We start from the raw sequence: 17,681 nt of genomic DNA, 5'->3' as shown, positions 1-17,681 counted from the left end.
CTGTCATTAATGATCTTGAATGAAATTACTAAAACGTTGTACATTTGAAATGGAGTGCAGTGTCTTTTGGGACCTTGTCACATCCATAACATTTTCCTCTAGTGTTATGAAAGTGCAAATATTTATATGATTGAGGTATGCAGCACTCTAATTCGCAATGAAAATGAGAGATTTTCTAATATTTTTTTAGCACATTTGGGCATTCATGGGACTCAAGTACACTTTGATAGCCTATGCAATAACTATACAATATACTGGTGATTTCTTGGTTCTTTGAGGTACAGTGCATTTTCAGATGACGCCGAAAGTATTATGATGACGTTTGGTGAATATATCTTATATAAACACACATTTTGCACAGTCACACATAATGGTACAATTGTGGCCAAAAGTTTTGAGAATGACACAAATATTAATTTTCACAAAGTCTGCTGCCTCAGTTTGTATGATGGCAATTTGCATATACTCCAGAATGTTATGACGAGCGATCAGATGAATTGCAATTAATTGCAAAGTCCCTCTTTGCCATGCAAATTAACTGAATCTCCACTGCATTTCAGCCCTGCCACAAAAGGACCAGCTGACATCATGTCAGTGATTCTCTCGTTAACACAGGTGTGAGTGTTGACAAGGCTGGAGATCACTCTGTCATGCTGATTGAGTTTGAAAAACAGACTGGAAGCTTGAAAAAGAGGGTGGTGCTTGGAATCATTGTTCTTCCCCTGCAAGGAAACATGTGCCGTCATCATTGCTTTGCACAAAAAGGGCTTCACAGGCAAGGATATTGCTGCCAGTAAGATTGCACCTAAATCAACCATTTATCGGATCATCAAGAACTTCAAAGAGAGCGGTTCAATTGTTGTGAAGAAGGCTTCAGGGTGCCCAAGAAAGTTCAGCAAGCGCCAGGACCATCTCCTAAAGTTGATTCAGCTGCGGGATCGGGGCACCACCAGTACAGAGCTTGCTCAGGAATGGCAGCAGGCAGGTGTGAGTGCAACTGCACGCACAGTGAAGCAAAGACTTTTGGAGGATGGCCTGGTGTCAAGAAGGGCAGCAAAGAAGCCACTTCTCCCCAGGAAAACATCAGGGACAGACTGATATTCTGCAAAAGGTACAGGGATTGGACTGCTGAAGACTCGGGTAAAGTAATTTTCTCTGAATCCCCTTTCCGATTGTTTGGGGCATCCAGAAAAAAGCTTGTCCGGAGAAGACAAGGTGAGCGCTACCATCAGTCCTGTGCTATGCCAACAGTAAAGCATCCTGAGACCATTCATGTGTGGGGATGCTTCTCAGCCAAGGGAGTGGGCTCACTCACAATTTTGCCTAAGAACACAGCCATGAATAAAGAATGGTACCAACACATCCTCCGAGAGCAACTTCTCCCAACCATCCAGGAACAGTTTGGTGACGAGCAATGCCTTTTCCCACATGATGGAGCACCTTGCCATAAGGCAATAGTGATAACTAAATTGCTCGGGGAACAAAACTTTGATATTTTGGGTCCATGGCCAGGAAACTCCCCAGACCTTCATCCCATTGAGAACTTGTGGTCAATCCTCAAGAGGCGAGTGGACAAACCAAAACCCACAAATTCTGACAAGCCCCAAGCATTGATTATGCAAGAATGGGCTGCCATCAGTCAGGATGTGGCCCAGAAGTTAATTGACAGCATGCCAGGGCGGATTGCAGAGGTCTTGGAAAAAGACGAGTCAACACTGCAAATATTGAGTCTTTGCATCAACTTCATGTAATTGTCAATAAAAGCCTTTGCCAGTTATGAAATGCTTGTAATTATACTTCAGTATTCCATAGTAACATCTGACAAAAATATCTAAAGACACTGAAGCAGCAAACTTTGTGGAAATTAATATTTGTGTCATTCTCAAGACTTTTGGCCACGACTGTACATTTTCCTCTAAAGTGTATGTATGACTTTAAAAAATATATTTTCATTGTTTTTGTGTGTAGCCAAGCCTTACTTTCAAAGTGGCTATTAATATTTTACCTTAAGACTGAGATTCACTGACTTTTGCTAATGTGTCATTCTCCCAAAAATGCCTGTCCATATCTGTCACATCCATAACGGAAGTTGTTGTTTAATTACTTCAATGATATTACTTACATTTTTGTAATTGTGTACTCTTCCACTATAGGGTTCTACAAATATACACATTAACATTTTCATTTGTGCTTGATAAGTCAATTCTGTGAGACATTTTGTTTCTCATTTTGTGTGCAAATGTCACATCTATAATGCTGGAATTGCCCTTTTAAGCATTTTGAACAAAAAGCCAAATAAGCATACTCGTTCACTGGATGGAGTCAAATGAGCCGGCTCACCGAAAAGACTCGGAATGCCCATCACTCTACTAGTGTTTTTATGTTTCCATAATGCTTGTGACACTAAATACTTGTGGCGAGCAGAATCAACAACCTCTGCATCATTCAAGACTGTTGTTTTAGGGCTTGAACACAACAATGGCGTTTGCTTGCCGGGAGTACTTGCGAACTGAGTGCAAACCAATTTTACATGTAGAATCATGTGAAAATGTTGGTAGTCATGGCCGAGATCCGTGTAACAAGTACATTTGGATAGCCAAGCTTGTTTCACCCTCGTTGGTGCTAGATATCAGCAGACAATCCAGTAGGGGCTGGAAACTATAGTGAGCTTCGATTGGTCAATAGCAATGCGACGTCTCAGAATATTTACATAATGTTCAGCTTTCTCCAACTTTGGTCGCTCCCTTAGCCATGTTATTATTGCCCAACGGTCCCCTTCCCACTTAGCTTCCCTTCATTGAAAATGAATGGGGCTCCTTTGTTTCGCCCCCAATGTGCTACGTGGATTTCCGGTGTCAGATGTCAACAGCGCGCTGAACGAACAGGAGTTCCACATTCCGTGGGACGTGTGCGACCCAGTCCAGTTGGCTATTATGTCAATGCAAACTGAAAAGTACCCAGGGCCTTGAGTTGGCTCCAAGTCAGAGCTGGTCCGTAGGAGCCGTGGCCCAGTGAGAGACGGGTGCCGGCCTGTGTAGATGGAAACAGAAGCCTGAGCGTTTTGGCTAAAACACTGGGGAAAATCCTCAATGGAAATGTGGCATAAGGGATTCAGACTACTGTATGGCGAGGAATGAACCAGTGCCCAACTGTGCATTGGCTAACTGGTTTGAATGCTTGCATGAATGACATTCCAGCCACGTGTGATGAATTTCCTTTTTATCCACTGGGCATAGAGGAAGAAGCAGTTGTGTATGGGCAGCACCAGTTGGTGTGATGCTGCTCACACACAATGATAATGAAATGCATGCACTTGTTTTTTCAAGGTTAACGTGAGTTAATTTAGACAAATTGTTTTGCTGTGACATTTTTTTAAATGAGGAGAATGCTAGAAGAGGTAGGCCTAGCTACAAATAAGATTGAATGCTAGAAGAGGTAGGCCTAGCTACAAATAAGATTGAATGCTAGAAGAGGTAGGCCTAGCTACAAATAAGATTGTCATGCAATTTTGATTTCTTCTTGTCACAGTGCAAGGGAAAGTTGACTGACAGCTGAAATAAAAGCCAGATAGAAGATGGCAAAATAAATAAATATTATGTTGCTGTCTTTCACTGTTTCTAATAGAGGTTGACCGACTATGATTTTTCGATACCGATTATTGGACGACCAAAAAAAGCCGATACCGATTAATCGCCCGATTTTTTTTAAATAAAAATTAAATAAAAAATAATGAAAAAATGAAAAAGGGGAAAATAATTATGTATTTAAATAATGTATTTGTAATAATGACAATTACAACAATACTGAATGAACACTTATTTTAACTGAATATATTACATCAATAAAATCAATTTAGCCTCAAATAAATAATGAAACATGTTTTAAATAATGCAAAAACAAAGTGTTGGAGAAGAAAGTAAAAGTGCAATATGTGCCATGTAAGAAAGCTAACGTTTAAGTTCCTTGCTCAGAACATGAGAACATATGAAAGCTGGTGGTTCCTTTTAACATGAGTCTTCAATATTCCCAGGTAAGAAGTTTTAGGTTGGAATTATAGGACTATTTCTCTCTCTACGATTTGTATTTCATATACCTTTGACTATTGTATGTTCTTATAGGCACTTTAGTATTGCCAGTGTAACAGTATAGCTTCCGTCCCTCTCCTCGCTCCTACCTGGGCTCGAACCAGGAACACATCGACAATAGCCACCCTCGAAGCAGCGTTACCCATGCAGAGCAAGGGGAACAACTACTCCAGGTCTCAGAGCGAGTAACGTTTGAAACGCTATTAGCGCGCACCCCGTTAACTAGCTAGCCATTTCACATCGGTTACACCAGCCTAATCTCGGGAGTTGATAGGCTTGAAGTCATAAACAGCGCAATGCTTGAAGCATTGCTTAGAGCTGCTGGCAAAACGCACGAAAGTGCTGTTTGAATGAATGCTTACGAGCCTGCTGGTGCCTACCATCGCGCAGTCAGACTGCTCTATCAAATCATAGACATAATAACACAGAAATACGAGCCTTAGGTCATTTAATATGGTCGAATCCGGAAACTATCATCTCGAAAACAAAAAGTTTATTCTTTCAGTGAAATAAGGAACCGCTCCTTATTTTATCTAACGGGTGGCATCCATAAGTCTAAATATTCCTGTTACATTGCACAACCTTCAATGTTATGTCATAATTACGTAAAATTCTGGCAAATTAGTTCGCAACGAGCCAGGCGGCCCAAACTGCTGCATATACCCTGACTCTGTTGCAAGAGAAGTGACACACAGAAATTCATGTTAGCAGGCATTATTAACTAAATATGCAGGTTTAAAAATATATACTTGTGTATTGATTTTAAGAAAGGCATTGATGTTTATGGTTAGGTACCTTTTTCGCAAATGTGCACCGCATCGATTATATGCAACGCAGGACACGCTAGATAAACTAGTAATAACATCAACCATGTGTAGTTAAGTAGTGATTATGATTGATTGATTGTTTTTTATAAGTTAAGTTTAATGCTAGCTAGCAACTTACCTTGGCCTCTTACTGCATTCGTAACAGGCAGGCTCCTCGTGGAGTGCAATGAGGCAGGTGGTGAGAGCGTTGGACTAGTTAACCGTAAGGTTGCAAGATTGAATCCCTAAACTGACAAGGTAAAAAGCTGTCGTTTTGCACCTGAACAAGGCAGTTAACCCACCGTTCCTAGGCCGTCATTGAAAATAAGAATGTGTTCTTAACTGACTTGCCTAGTTAAATAAAAGTGTGTATTAAAAAAAAAAAGCCAAATCTGTGTCCAGAAATACCAATTTCCGATTGTTATGAAAACTTGAAATCGGCCCTAATTAATCGGCCATTACGATTAATCGGTCGACCTCTAGTTTCTAATAGGCCTAGTAACCTGCCCTGCAAATGCCTTAATATCCAACATATCTCTCTCCTTTCTGTCAGTCTTGCTATCCTTTCTCCCACTTCAGCTCTGTTTTTAAACACACACACACTGACTACCATCCTTAGTGCCCTTCACCCTCTGGCTGTGTGTCTGGTCTGTAAGGAGAAGCTTGTATGGATGTCTCTTTCACTGGCTTAGTTCATGTTCTAGCCATTTTCCAAGTCTGGTGGGGAGCCAAGGGATGACGTCACGCCCCTCCCTGAATGGGCTGTATGCTTGTATTGGGTGAGAATCAGGGGCCTCTGTTCTAGGGTTGGGCATTTTGAAATTATTAAACTATTATATCGTTCATTTTGTTTGCATATCCGGATAGTCGGAATGCGTGTTTTAAGAAACACATTTTTCTTCAATGGGGACTTGCTCGCATGCCCCTATCCACATTGACAGGACCGCAATGAAGGTGAAAAAGCTTCAAGTTCCTCAGCGTACACGTCACTGATAATTTGTTATGGTGTGTGGTAAAGAAAGGCGCAACAGCGCCTCTTCGACCTCAGGAGGCTGAAGAAATTTGGCTTGGCCCCAATGACCCTCAACTTTTACAGATGCACAATTGAGAGCATCCTGTTGGGCTGTATCACCGCCTGGTACGGCAACCAAGAGGGTGGTGCGGTCTGCCCAAAGAGTTTGCCCTCTGTGATTATCTGCCCTCCAGAACACCTACAGCACCCGATGTCACAGGAAGGCCAAAAAGATCATCAAGAACAACAACCACCCGAGCCACGGCCTGTTCACCCCGCTATCATCCAGAAGGCGAGGTCAGTACAGGTGCATCAAAGCTGGGACAGAGAGACTGAAAAACAGCTTCTATGTCAAGGCCATCAGACTGCTAAATAGCCATCACTAGCTGGCTACCACCTGGTTACTCCACCTTGCACCTTAGAGGCTGCTGCCCTATATACATAGACATGGAATCATTGGTCCCTTTTTAAAGTGACTAGTGTTCCACTATTAAATGTTTACATACTGCTTTACTCATGTGTATATACTATATTCTATTCTACTGTATTTCAGTCAATGCCACTTGACATTTGTCATCCTAAGTTATATATTCCATTCTTTTACTTTAGATTTGTGTGTATTGTTACATACTACTGCACTGTTGGAGATAAGAACACAAGCATTTTGCTACACCCTCAATAAAATCTGCTAAAAAGGTGTATGTGACCATTTAAAGAGAGGCGGTGCACTCTGTTTCAGCACGGACTGGTGTTGAGTTGCGCAAGAGGAGCATGGGCCGGTGTTGAAGGGTGCAACTGCAACCCAAAATTCGGAGTTCCTGTATGTGGGCATTCCTGCATCTGCGTCCTCTTTTTAAGCTATGACTTTAGTACATGGGCAGGGGCGCTCCAGTACAGTAGATGGTGGTAATTCACCATAACGTTGGATGCCAACCGCTGATAAACCCCACAAGAAGAGGCAGGGTCGACAACGGTAGCTAGCTATAGCTAGTACACACCGGTAGAGTGTCCTTCGCCCCCGGGTGTCGGGCATTGTTTTCCCGCAATTCTGTTAACGGTGAGGGCAGGTGTTCGGCAGGCAGGAGCAAAGATGACTCCGGTATAAAGGAGGTGTAGGCGACAGTGTGTTAACTAGCGAGCTATCACAGTCTCGCAAACTAGTAAGCTAGCACACTGTGTCCCTCCCGCCTTCTGTGCTAGCTGGAAACGTGGGCGACCGGTAGACTGTGTCCCCGCCTGTTGGGCACGGTTTTCTCTGGAACACGGTTGAGTTGATGCAGGAACGCCCCAAATGGAGGGCTGCAGTTGTACACTTGGGCGTGTCTGACACAAAGTAGCCAAACCAACTCGCAAGTTGGACAAACTTGTTGCTGTGATAACTTATCTATCATCTCATCTGGCAGTGTCTGTCTTGACTGCATTAAATCAATTTTTCAAAGAAGCAAGCTAGCTACACTAGCCAGTTAAGTTAGTTAGCCAGCTATTGAGGCTTTTGCTGCGCTCCTCGCGTCCTTGTCTACAACTCATATTAAACAGCCTACCTGTTGGTTAATCATTGTAGCCTACTCGTTTAGCCAATTTAATTATGTAATTGTAATTCAATTTTAAATACATGGAGCCTCTTGACAGAAGTGCTGCTTTGAGTGATCAACAATAACAAGCTACTCACAGGAAAGTGTGTAGGCTACCAGTACTTAGTGTGCCCCATAAACAATAACTAGTTTTACTAACATTTTGTAATGTCATGGTCTATCCTTGTATGTAGCAATGTCACATATATCATTTCATTTTAGACAAAGCCTTTTCATTGAAATGGGCCTAAAATGTTAGTATTCGAATACTTGAGAGTATTCATTTGACAAACATCTGTTCGGATATTTGAATAACTGCCCAATGCCCATCCCTACTCTGTTCGTCCATCTGTCAGCAGCAGTTTGCATTTCACTTATCCCCTCCGCCTAGGGGGGAACAACTCCAGAATATTTTTTTGCTTGACTCCCAAAACACGCTGAAACGGCTGTGTGCGCATACACGTTCAAACCACCTCATTATTGCAGTCCTACTTGGAAGACAAATGTTGCTTTCTAGATCGGACTGGCATGAGCATGATGCTGGCCATTTGCTTATTAACTTATAAAGGCCTATTTTGTTTGAAAATATGTGACGTGTAGGAACTAGAATATTTCTGCTGGGCGCAGCCTTGACAGATCCCATGGGATGATGCAGCGCACTCTATGCAGATAAGCCTGTTCTTTGCCGTGTTTATAGGCTATAGCCTATTTGGACGGAATTAGTACAGCGGCGGCCGCTGAATACCCGGTACGCGAGATGGTGGTTGTCAACAAAGCAGCATGACAGAAATGAATGCAGTTTTTGAACTACCGGTAGTTAATTTTGAAGAAATATAAAGTGATCTGTGCATTTGAACAACTTAAATACACCTATTAAACTTTAGTATGTCAAAAACAGAATGAACACTGCTGCACATGCTGCCACTGTTTTGAACAGGATAGATTATACCAAACCGGCTGCGCCGCGTTCGCTATCGTGCATAAATGTAATTTGCCAAACTCTGAATCAATTACATTAATTTGGGGACAGATCGAAAAGCATTAAACATGTATGGCAATTTAGCTAGTTAGCTTGCACTTGCTAGCTAAATTTAATTTGTCCTATTTAGCTAACTTGCTGTTGCTAGCTAATTTGTCCTGGGATATAAACATTGAGTTGTTGTTTTACCTGAAATGCACAAGGACCTCTACTCCGACAATTAATCCACACATAAAACGGCCAACCGAATCGTTTCTAGTCATCTCTCCTCCTTCCAGGCTTTTTCATCTTTGAACTTATATGGTGATCGCATCTAAACTTTCATAGTATTACCACGACAACCGGCAACAAAGTTCGTCTTTCAATCACCCACGTGGGTATAACCAATGAGGAGATGGCATGTGGGTAGCTGCTTCTATAAACCAATGAGGAGATGACTTTCAGCGCGATCTGCGTCAGAAATAGGAAAGACTTATATTTTGTCCCTTGGCGTCACAGACGCTCGTTGGCACGCGCAATAATTGAATAACATGGAATTCTAAATGTGTTTTGCACGTGATGTGTCTGGTCATGTTAGGGAGAACGCCACAAGCACGCAGATGCAAGTGAGAACTTTATCTAACTGGGGCTAGCTAACTTAATGTTAAAAAGCATGATGCGCTAACCAGTTAACGTTCATTCTGAAATAACTTCATATTTCCGGGTTAGTCATGAGTTCAGAAAGACTTGACATTGGCATGGGAGCTAACTATATAGCTAGCTGCTTAACAAATTCTCTATTTCGCACAATTACTGTAGCTGGCTAATTAATTTGATCATGCTTTGATACACCTGGTTTTATGCTGTTATAGTCTGCACATGTTTGCCCTGTCACCTACAGTAGAACCTGACAAACCACATTAAAATTGCCCATGCTTTTTTGTCCTACTAGAGCCGTGATGAAGGTTCTAGCTAGTCAATCCTTCGACTCTTGTTGGTTGTAGCTGTCTGGTTTCAGGTCCCAGGCTCCTATGATTTTTATTTACAAGTTAATTAGATTTAGCGTTAGCTTCATCTGACAGACCAGATCTAGTCACGCTTAGGTTCTCATCTTCAACCTACGGTCACGTGCAGAAGTAAGCAGTCTGGTGCGAGAGACTCTTTGGGAGGAGACTCAGAAGAGCTCCAGAAGTTCTGACTGAGTGCACCAGGACGGTCCATTTACTTTGTGTTGTTTGCTATGGGCAGTTCCCCCTCATAGCAAATAGCTGGCAATTCTCGCACGATCTGCACAGTCTATGCGCCCACTGAGGCGGAGCTGCGGCTGCTGGCAGTCACTGAGGGGCAGAGTATTAATAGTATGTAACTGAACAACATATTTTGAACAATATATTTTTGTAATAGGAAAATGTGCGCATTGTACCGTACTTTTGAGCATTTAAAACACAATCCATGAATTCTCCAAACTGCCACCTGTAGTTGGGTTTTTTTCATTCAATTTGCACTTATGACACACAAGCTTGGAGTGGAGGTTTTTGTAATTGGGCGTGAAGATGTTTCAAGGTCATGTCTAGACGATAGATAATAGGCTACACTAATAACTCGTGCTTGGCTGCCAAACAGCCTATATGTGTCCCCATAATATTTAAATTGTGGAATTGACATCATAATCATTATTTTAGCGATCCATGGTAGACTTTCGTCCTAATAAAGTGATTTTTAGCTGCTGAACAGCATTTGTGTTTGAGACTGGATGAGGAAGTGAACTTGCCCTTTCCAAAAGGTTTAGCTCAGTCGCTTTGCAATCTATTGCCTAGGAAATTAACAGCCAAGGTTTCATTAAATAAACTATGGGCACGATACTTCCTATTGCACATTTAGGCCTAATTAAACTTCAATTTCAATTCACTGGCACAATGTACACTGAACAAAAATATAAACACAACATGTGAAGTGTTGGTCCCATGTTTCATGAGCTGAAATAAAATATCCCAGAAATGTTCCATGCGCACAAAAAGCTTATTTCTCTAATTCTGTTCACATATTTGTTTACGTCCCTGTTAGTGAGCATTTTTCCTTTGCCAAGATATTCCATTCACGTGACAGGTGTGGCACATCAAAAATCTGAGTAAATGGCATGATCATTACATAGATGGACCTTGTGCTGGGGGCAATAAAAGGCCACTCTAAATTGTGTATTGTTGTCACACGACACAATTCCACAGATGTATCAAGTTTTGAGGGAGAGTGCATTTCGCATGCTGTCTGCAGGAATGTCCACCACAGCTGTTGCCAGAGAATTTAATGTTAATTTCTCACAAATGTTGTTTAAGAGAATTTGGCAGTACGTCCAAGCAACCTCAACTGCAGACCACATGTAACCATGCCAGCCCAGGACCTCCACATACGGCTTCTTAACCTGCGGGATCGTCTGAGACCAGCCACCCGGACAGCTGATGAAACTGGGTTTGCACAACGGAATAATTTCTGCACAAACTGTCAAACCATCTCAGGGAAGCTTATTGCGTGCTCCTCATCACCAGGGCCTTGACCTGACTGCAGTTCAGTATCGTAACAGACTTCAGTGGGCAAATGCTCACCTTTGACAACTGGCACGCTGGAGAAGTGTGCTCTTCACGGATAAATCCCAGTTTCAACTGTACTGGGCAGACTGCGTGTGGGTGAGCGGTTTTCTGATGTTGACATTGTGAACACCGTGCCCCGTGGTGGGGTTATGAATGGGTAGGCATAAGCTATGGACAACAAACACTTATTTCATTGATGGGAATTTGAATGCACAGATACCGTGACAAGATCTTGAGGCCCGTTGTCGTGCCATTCATCCACTGCTATCACCTCATGTTTCAGCATAATGCACAGCCCTGTGTCTCAAGGATCTGTACACAATTCCTGGAAGCTGAAAATGTCTCACTACTTCCATGGCCTGCATACTCACCAGACATGTCACCCATTGAGCATGTTTGGGATACTCTGGACCGATGTGTACAACAGCATGTTCCCGCCAATATCCAGTGACTTCGCACAGCCATTGAAGAGGAGTGGGACAACATTCCACAGGTCACAATCAACAGCCTGAGCAACTCTATGCGAAGGAGATGTCGTGCTGCATAAGGCAAATGGTGGTCACACCAGATACTGACTGGTTTTCTGATCAATGCCCCTACTTTTATTTATCTGTGACCAACCGATGCATATCTGTATTCCCAGTCATGTGAAATCAATAGATTAGGGCCTAATGAATTTTTTGTTAAATTGACTGAATTACCTTGTATGTTGGCTTTTTATATTTTTGTTCAGTGTAGAATAGTTTAGCCATACTCATTGATAGGCTAATCCTATACTTTTGGTGAATTTACGAGGCATTGTGAGATGCAGTATATAGCCTATGCTATATAACGTAAACTCGTACATCGCCTTGGTCCGTACAATTGCCCTTATTTTAGCGCCCCAAAAACGTAATACTTCCAGATCAACTGTAATGTCAATACCATTGTAAAGCACTTCCTCCCCTTTCCAACAGAATCAATTACATGACCTAAACACTGCCCGTTTCTGCATAATTCAAGCAGGCAATGAGCCCCGTCGGGTCTTCTTAAAAATGGCGGGTGGGGAAGCGAAACTAATGCGTGATAGTGAGAAGGAGAGATGTAGTGTGGGAAAATTGCTTTTTTTCACTCTGTCCAACTTATCACCTTATCGCCTCTAAAAAAAAATATATAAAACACTATAAAGAGTTTATATAATGTGTGATTACATACCTATTTGAAGGTTTGTGTCGATTTTGAATCGGGGTTTTTAAGGTGGTGCTAAAGTGATCTTAGAAGTAAACAGCGGCTTTGAGAATGATGATCGCATGCAATGATGACGCAAAAAATTACTAGGTATGCCCCCTTACCCCCGTCACTGTCCATTTCTTGTTTTTAAAGGATGAGAGAAGTGCTACACCTGCTGGAGAGAGATTGTAAGACAGAAATAGTTGCTTTATGCGTGCTGTACGTTACGACATGACACGCCACGATGTAATGGAGGGTCCAGTTTTTTCAACTTTTCTCCAATACTATAGAGCCATTACCATGTCGATCAACGCTTGAATAGAAACCTAGTTCACACCCCTGATTTTGAAGTCAACACAGTCGTTACAGTTCCATTCGTTTTCTTTGTAGCCTCGTTTGAATGTTGCGGTTGCGCACAATTGTACAGAATGGGGTGAGTTTACGTTACTGTCTGCCTGCCCCCTTCTCTCTCGCTGTGTCGCCTGCTCTTTCGCTTCGCTATGAAAGATGAGTGCATGTTCAGTCTTCGGTCTGTTGCGTGTAGAGTAGTTTACGCTAGCCTACTCATTGATTAGCCCCTACTTAATGAACTTGCGAGACATTGTAAGCCAAGAAATTGTGAAATACAGCTTTTGATTACCAATGCTCAGCTCTGATTGTCTGCGTGGTGGCCTACTTGTCTAGTTATGCCCTTCCCCTAAGTTATTTGCTGTGAAAGAGGCAAGAGTTTGAGTAGTTGCCGTTGGCTACTTCCGAGAACAGTCTCCTCCGTTGCAAAAATGCTGACTCCTAGCCGAGAAGTCTTCCTAGCGGAATCTATGCTTGACACCCAGAAATGGGAGTCGACACAGGGAATCGACGGGCAAGGAGTCGAAGAATCAATTATTTTGGAGCCGACTCGCCACCACTACCTCCGCCTCAGCACTGTTTTGTCATTTTTTATTTTTTAAGCGTCCGTATGCGTTTCGTTTCTCTTAATGCTCCATCACATTCCATTGCGCTCATCTACTAGCACCGTTAATCTCCATTACCACACATTCCCTTGGATTTACTGTTCTCAGTTCCTTTCATATTGTCATTTGTTCATGCAAATCTCCTAATCTCTCAATAGCCTAAATCAGTGTGTTTTGGGGTGGTTTGCCCAAACGTGAACAGCTGATCATAAATGGAGCAGCCCAGCCCAATCCCCTGCCTAAGTGCAGATTGGGCTCTCAGGCTAATGCACTACATATCCCTGTCTGCCAGCAGCTTTGACTAATAGCTACCTTCAATATAAAAAGAGCTATTCCCATCAACCATAGTCAGCCCTGTAGTCAACACCTTTCAAAAATGTTTATACATGAATTCATTTTGCACATGGTTGAGTGCAAGGCAAGTTAAAAAAAATAATAATAATTGGAGTCACTTCACATCCCTTCACTTGAACAGGAAGCACCAAAGACTGATGGCTAATTCAAGTGCTCTATTTTTGGCGATGCAGTATTGTGTTTACCACCTCAGGAAATGAGTGCCTTGGTCTTCAGTCACCTAGGCTGATGTGCTTCAGAAGGAGCTTTGCATTATTCATGTTGACTGGGGCCTGTTTTGCACATTGGGGTAAGCCAGGGAGAGAGTGTGTGGTAGTACTCACATGCACGGTCACCACAACTAAGATTCTCCCAAATTCTTGTTTCCAGAGGGAACTGCATCTATATTTTAAGACTCTTCTTCCTGTTTTTATTTTTTTGAAATAAATATTGAAAAGTATTAGATAATCACCTTACTTATGGGTCCTTTCTGCCACATAGCTCTTAGTTGATTTTTGACAGATTTTTGTGCACAGTTCTTGGCTAATTTAAAATAGTTGTTCTACCTGCACTTTATCAGCCAAGTATACTGGGTCAGATGTCAGGTAAGTTGTGGATGGTCCTCTATCTAATGACTTCAGGACCATAAGCTTACAGGACCTCATCACTTTTTCCTTTGTTAATGTGAGATCAGACTACCCCTCTGAACCAAATGCAGGGCCACTCAAGTGACATTCCAGCTCTCTGGTTTTGAGAGCAACATCAATATTTCAAGAATTCCATTGCATAAAATTCTTGTTCCTTTCGCATCTAATTCTTTTCATATTCCTCTCTATTTGCCTGCTGAGAAGGCTTTCTCCACGTGCGTGAGATGTGCGGCCGGCCCGCATTTAGTGCTGGGTTCACGCCTGAACACTGTGGGAAGGGAGGCAGTGTAAATATTTAACACTACCAGCTCCATGCTCCTCCACTGTTGCCTTCACACTGCCACGCTCTAAACACCATGCCACAAATCACCAGAACCAGTGACAAGTCGACACCACCGCAGGGCACTTGCAAAAATAGGCTAGCCATGGATGACTGTACATGCCTTGGTGGCCCGGCCGCATGGCGATGGAACACTCCAGAAGTTAGCCAGCTCAGTCGGTCTCCCTGTCGACTGATGGTTTCTGAGGCAGAGTAAATATTTTACGTTGCGCCTGTTTCTCCTCCTCTACAGGAATATTCCCCACCCAGAGAGTGCTTTGGACAGGAGTGATTTTCCCCTTTGCCAGCCCAGCCATGATGGAACTCTTTAACGGCCTCTTATGAAGGGAAAGCTTTCAGGGGCTTCTGAAAGGAGTTGTTCATTTTAGAACTTGAGACATTAATCCGTCATAAATTGTTCAGCTAAATGCACCGGCTGTGAGCCTGGTGAATGTGTGCCTTGAAAATGGTGGAAGAAGAAGAGGGGCGGGTGGGGGGGGGGGGGATAAAAACTGTTAAAAGGTCAGACTTCTTCGAAAATATGTACACGCACAGTACCAGTCAAGTTTGGACACCAACTCATTCAAGGGTTTATCTTTATTTTTTACTATTTTCTACATTGTAGAATAATAGTGAAGACATCAAAACTATAAAATAACACACATGGAATCATGTAGTATAAACAAATCAAAATATGTTTGAGGTTCTTCAAAGTAGCCACCCTTTGCCTTGATGACAGCTTTGCACACTCTTGACATGTGCATAACACTAGGATAGGCCACTTGTTCAGCTCAGAGCTGACACGTCAACGAGAGACTGAAACAATGTACAGATATAGCAACACAGAGGCATGCTTCTAAATCTAGGTGGCCTGTCCTTAAAACTGTCTATGAACCTTCATTGCTGCACATCAACAAAGTACAAACATGGCACAGTAATGTTTTCACTATGTACTTGCATCTGTTTAATTTAGCAGGACGTAAGTTATTTTTTTTGAGGTGCCGCTACACCAGAAAATGATTCTTAACTGACCTATTTCTGTTCTCCTGTACTTTCCACCTGTAACTATGGTTAAATTAATGTCTGTAGAAGAATATTAAGGAACTGATGCGCAGAGCATTTGGACTAGTTCATAACCCATGGGGGTCCAGTGGGGTATTTTTGCAGTGGAAAGGAGGTCAGTCAGCCATGAATCTTCAGGTTCAGCACCTTAGAGAATGCTCTGAGACAGTTTCTCATTATTGGAAAGACCTAATGGGTTTAACAACGTTTGATGGCAGTCTATCAATGGCGAAGGAAGAGGTGTGTGTGTGTGTGTTTGCCTAGCTTTGTTTGACCAAGGCCTGGAAAGTATGAAAATGAAGCGTGTGTTGTGTAAATTATGTTGGGACAGCTGCCAGCCCAGTGCCTCAGCTAATTTGTCTAGATCGCTGAGGCCAAGTACTAAAAAGTATGCAAACTCACACATCCTGTTGCATTAACGAGATTTGCATTACATTTGTTTTGTTTCACCCCCCCCCCCCCCCCCCCCCCAAGTGTTTTTTTTTTTTTTTTTGGTGAATGACATTCACTCACCATTTCCCTTTTAATTTTAACTTTTTTAACTGTTCTCGGTGGACTAATATTAACTGCAGATTGCTGACAAACTGTCTCAATGACTTTTTCAATGGAATGAAGAGGGTGGTTGTGTAATTGGTTCCGTCTTGTTTTGCATTGAAGATGGTACAGTCGTGTTTTCCCTCTTGGTCCCCTCTGTGGATTCAGTCTCCTGTTCCAAATCTCATTCTGTTCTGCTCTAATTGTTTCAACAACCCATTCCCCCAGGAAACAAAGATTATTTTTTTTTTATATATATATTTTTAAACACAGTACTTATAACTAGTGGGCATTCCTATAAGTACTGTGATTTAGACTATAACAAATAAAATGTTATAACCAATGGTATTTACCATATTCCTATAACATTTTATTTGTCACATGCACCGAATACCATGGGTGTAGACTACTGTCGAATGCTTACTTATGAGCCCATCCCAATGATGCAGTTTAAAAATAATGGTTACACAAGGAATAAAATACCAGAATAGAGCTACATCCAGGGAGTACCCGTACCATAACACTGTGCAGGGGTACAATGTATTTGAGGTAGATATGTACATAAAGGCAGGATGTTCTATTCACTGTACTTACTGGAATATGGGAATGCCCACTGGTTATGAGCTCAAGAGGATCAAACTCTGAGTGCTTCTGGGAATAAAGGCTAGAAATGATCGTTGACGGCTGTGTGTGTGTGTGTGTGACTCCTCAACACTTGCAGGGATTATGAGCCCAGTAGCTTCCTCCATCATTCATATGGGCTTATGTTGGGGTTTCTGTTTCCTGATATATGCAGTGTGGTTTTGTGTGTTCTAACTTCTGTCCAGTGGTTTTCCTCTCTTCACTCAACTCAGTGGTCTTCGTCCGACAATGGTGAACTGTAAATCTTGACTTAATTATTTTCTATCTGTTCCATTTACAGGATGACACTGGTGCCTATCTCATAGACAGAGACCCCACATACTTTGGGCCGGTACTGAACTACTTGAGGCATGGCAAGCTGGTGCTCAACAGGGAGCTGGCAGAGGAAGGTAAGACTAGACATGTGAGATGAATGTTGCTACTTATGTGCACAGTGAAGCTGTTGGTTTCCAACGTCAGCTCTTAAGTATCCTCTGTAGCAGTCTGTTTTTATTACGTTGCTCATTCCTGCCAGAATGGATTCTTAATGTGTGTTTTTGAAGGTGTCCTGGAGGAAGCCGAATTCTACAATATCACATCATTAATCAAGCTCCTCAAGGACAAGATCAGGGAACGAGACTGCAAAACATCACAGGTAGGTGAACTTCCCAATCACACGCTATTGATTTTGTATTTCTTCAAAACTCTTATCCCTTTTGTAAGGATACGTATCTTTTGACCGATGGTTAAAATAAACTCAGCAAAAAAAAGAAACATCCTCACTATCAACTGCGTTGTATTTTCAGCAAACTTAACATGTGTAAATATTTATGAACATAAGATTCAACAACTGAGATGTAAACTGAACAAGTTCCACAGACATGTGACTAACAGAAATTGAATGTGTCTCTGAACAAAGGGGGGGTCAAAAGTAACAGCCAGTATCTGGTGTGGCCACCAGCTGCGTTAAGTACTGCAGTGCATCT

The 17,681-nt window shown here is 42.2% G+C and overlaps 1 protein-coding gene across 2 annotated transcripts in view; it reads left to right on the top strand.

Moving 5' to 3' along the window:
• kctd5b (potassium channel tetramerization domain containing 5b) overlaps nt 1-17,681 on the top strand; it is a 33,403-nt gene that overhangs the window by 3,890 nt on the left and 11,832 nt on the right. For both annotated transcript variants that reach the window (XM_038991318.1, XM_038991317.1), the window contains exons 2-3: nt 16,997-17,105; nt 17,259-17,350. In XM_038991318.1, the coding sequence (XP_038847246.1) occupies nt 16,997-17,105; nt 17,259-17,350 (201 nt within the window). The remainder of the gene's footprint in view (nt 1-16,996; nt 17,106-17,258; nt 17,351-17,681) is intronic.

The sequence above is a fragment of the Salvelinus namaycush genome, chromosome 4 (genome assembly GCF_016432855.1).
Source record: "Salvelinus namaycush isolate Seneca chromosome 4, SaNama_1.0, whole genome shotgun sequence".
Taxonomy (NCBI): Eukaryota; Metazoa; Chordata; class Actinopteri; order Salmoniformes; family Salmonidae; genus Salvelinus; species Salvelinus namaycush.
Note: the sequence above shows the minus strand (reverse complement) of the source record. Positions and strands in the feature narration are given on the sequence as shown.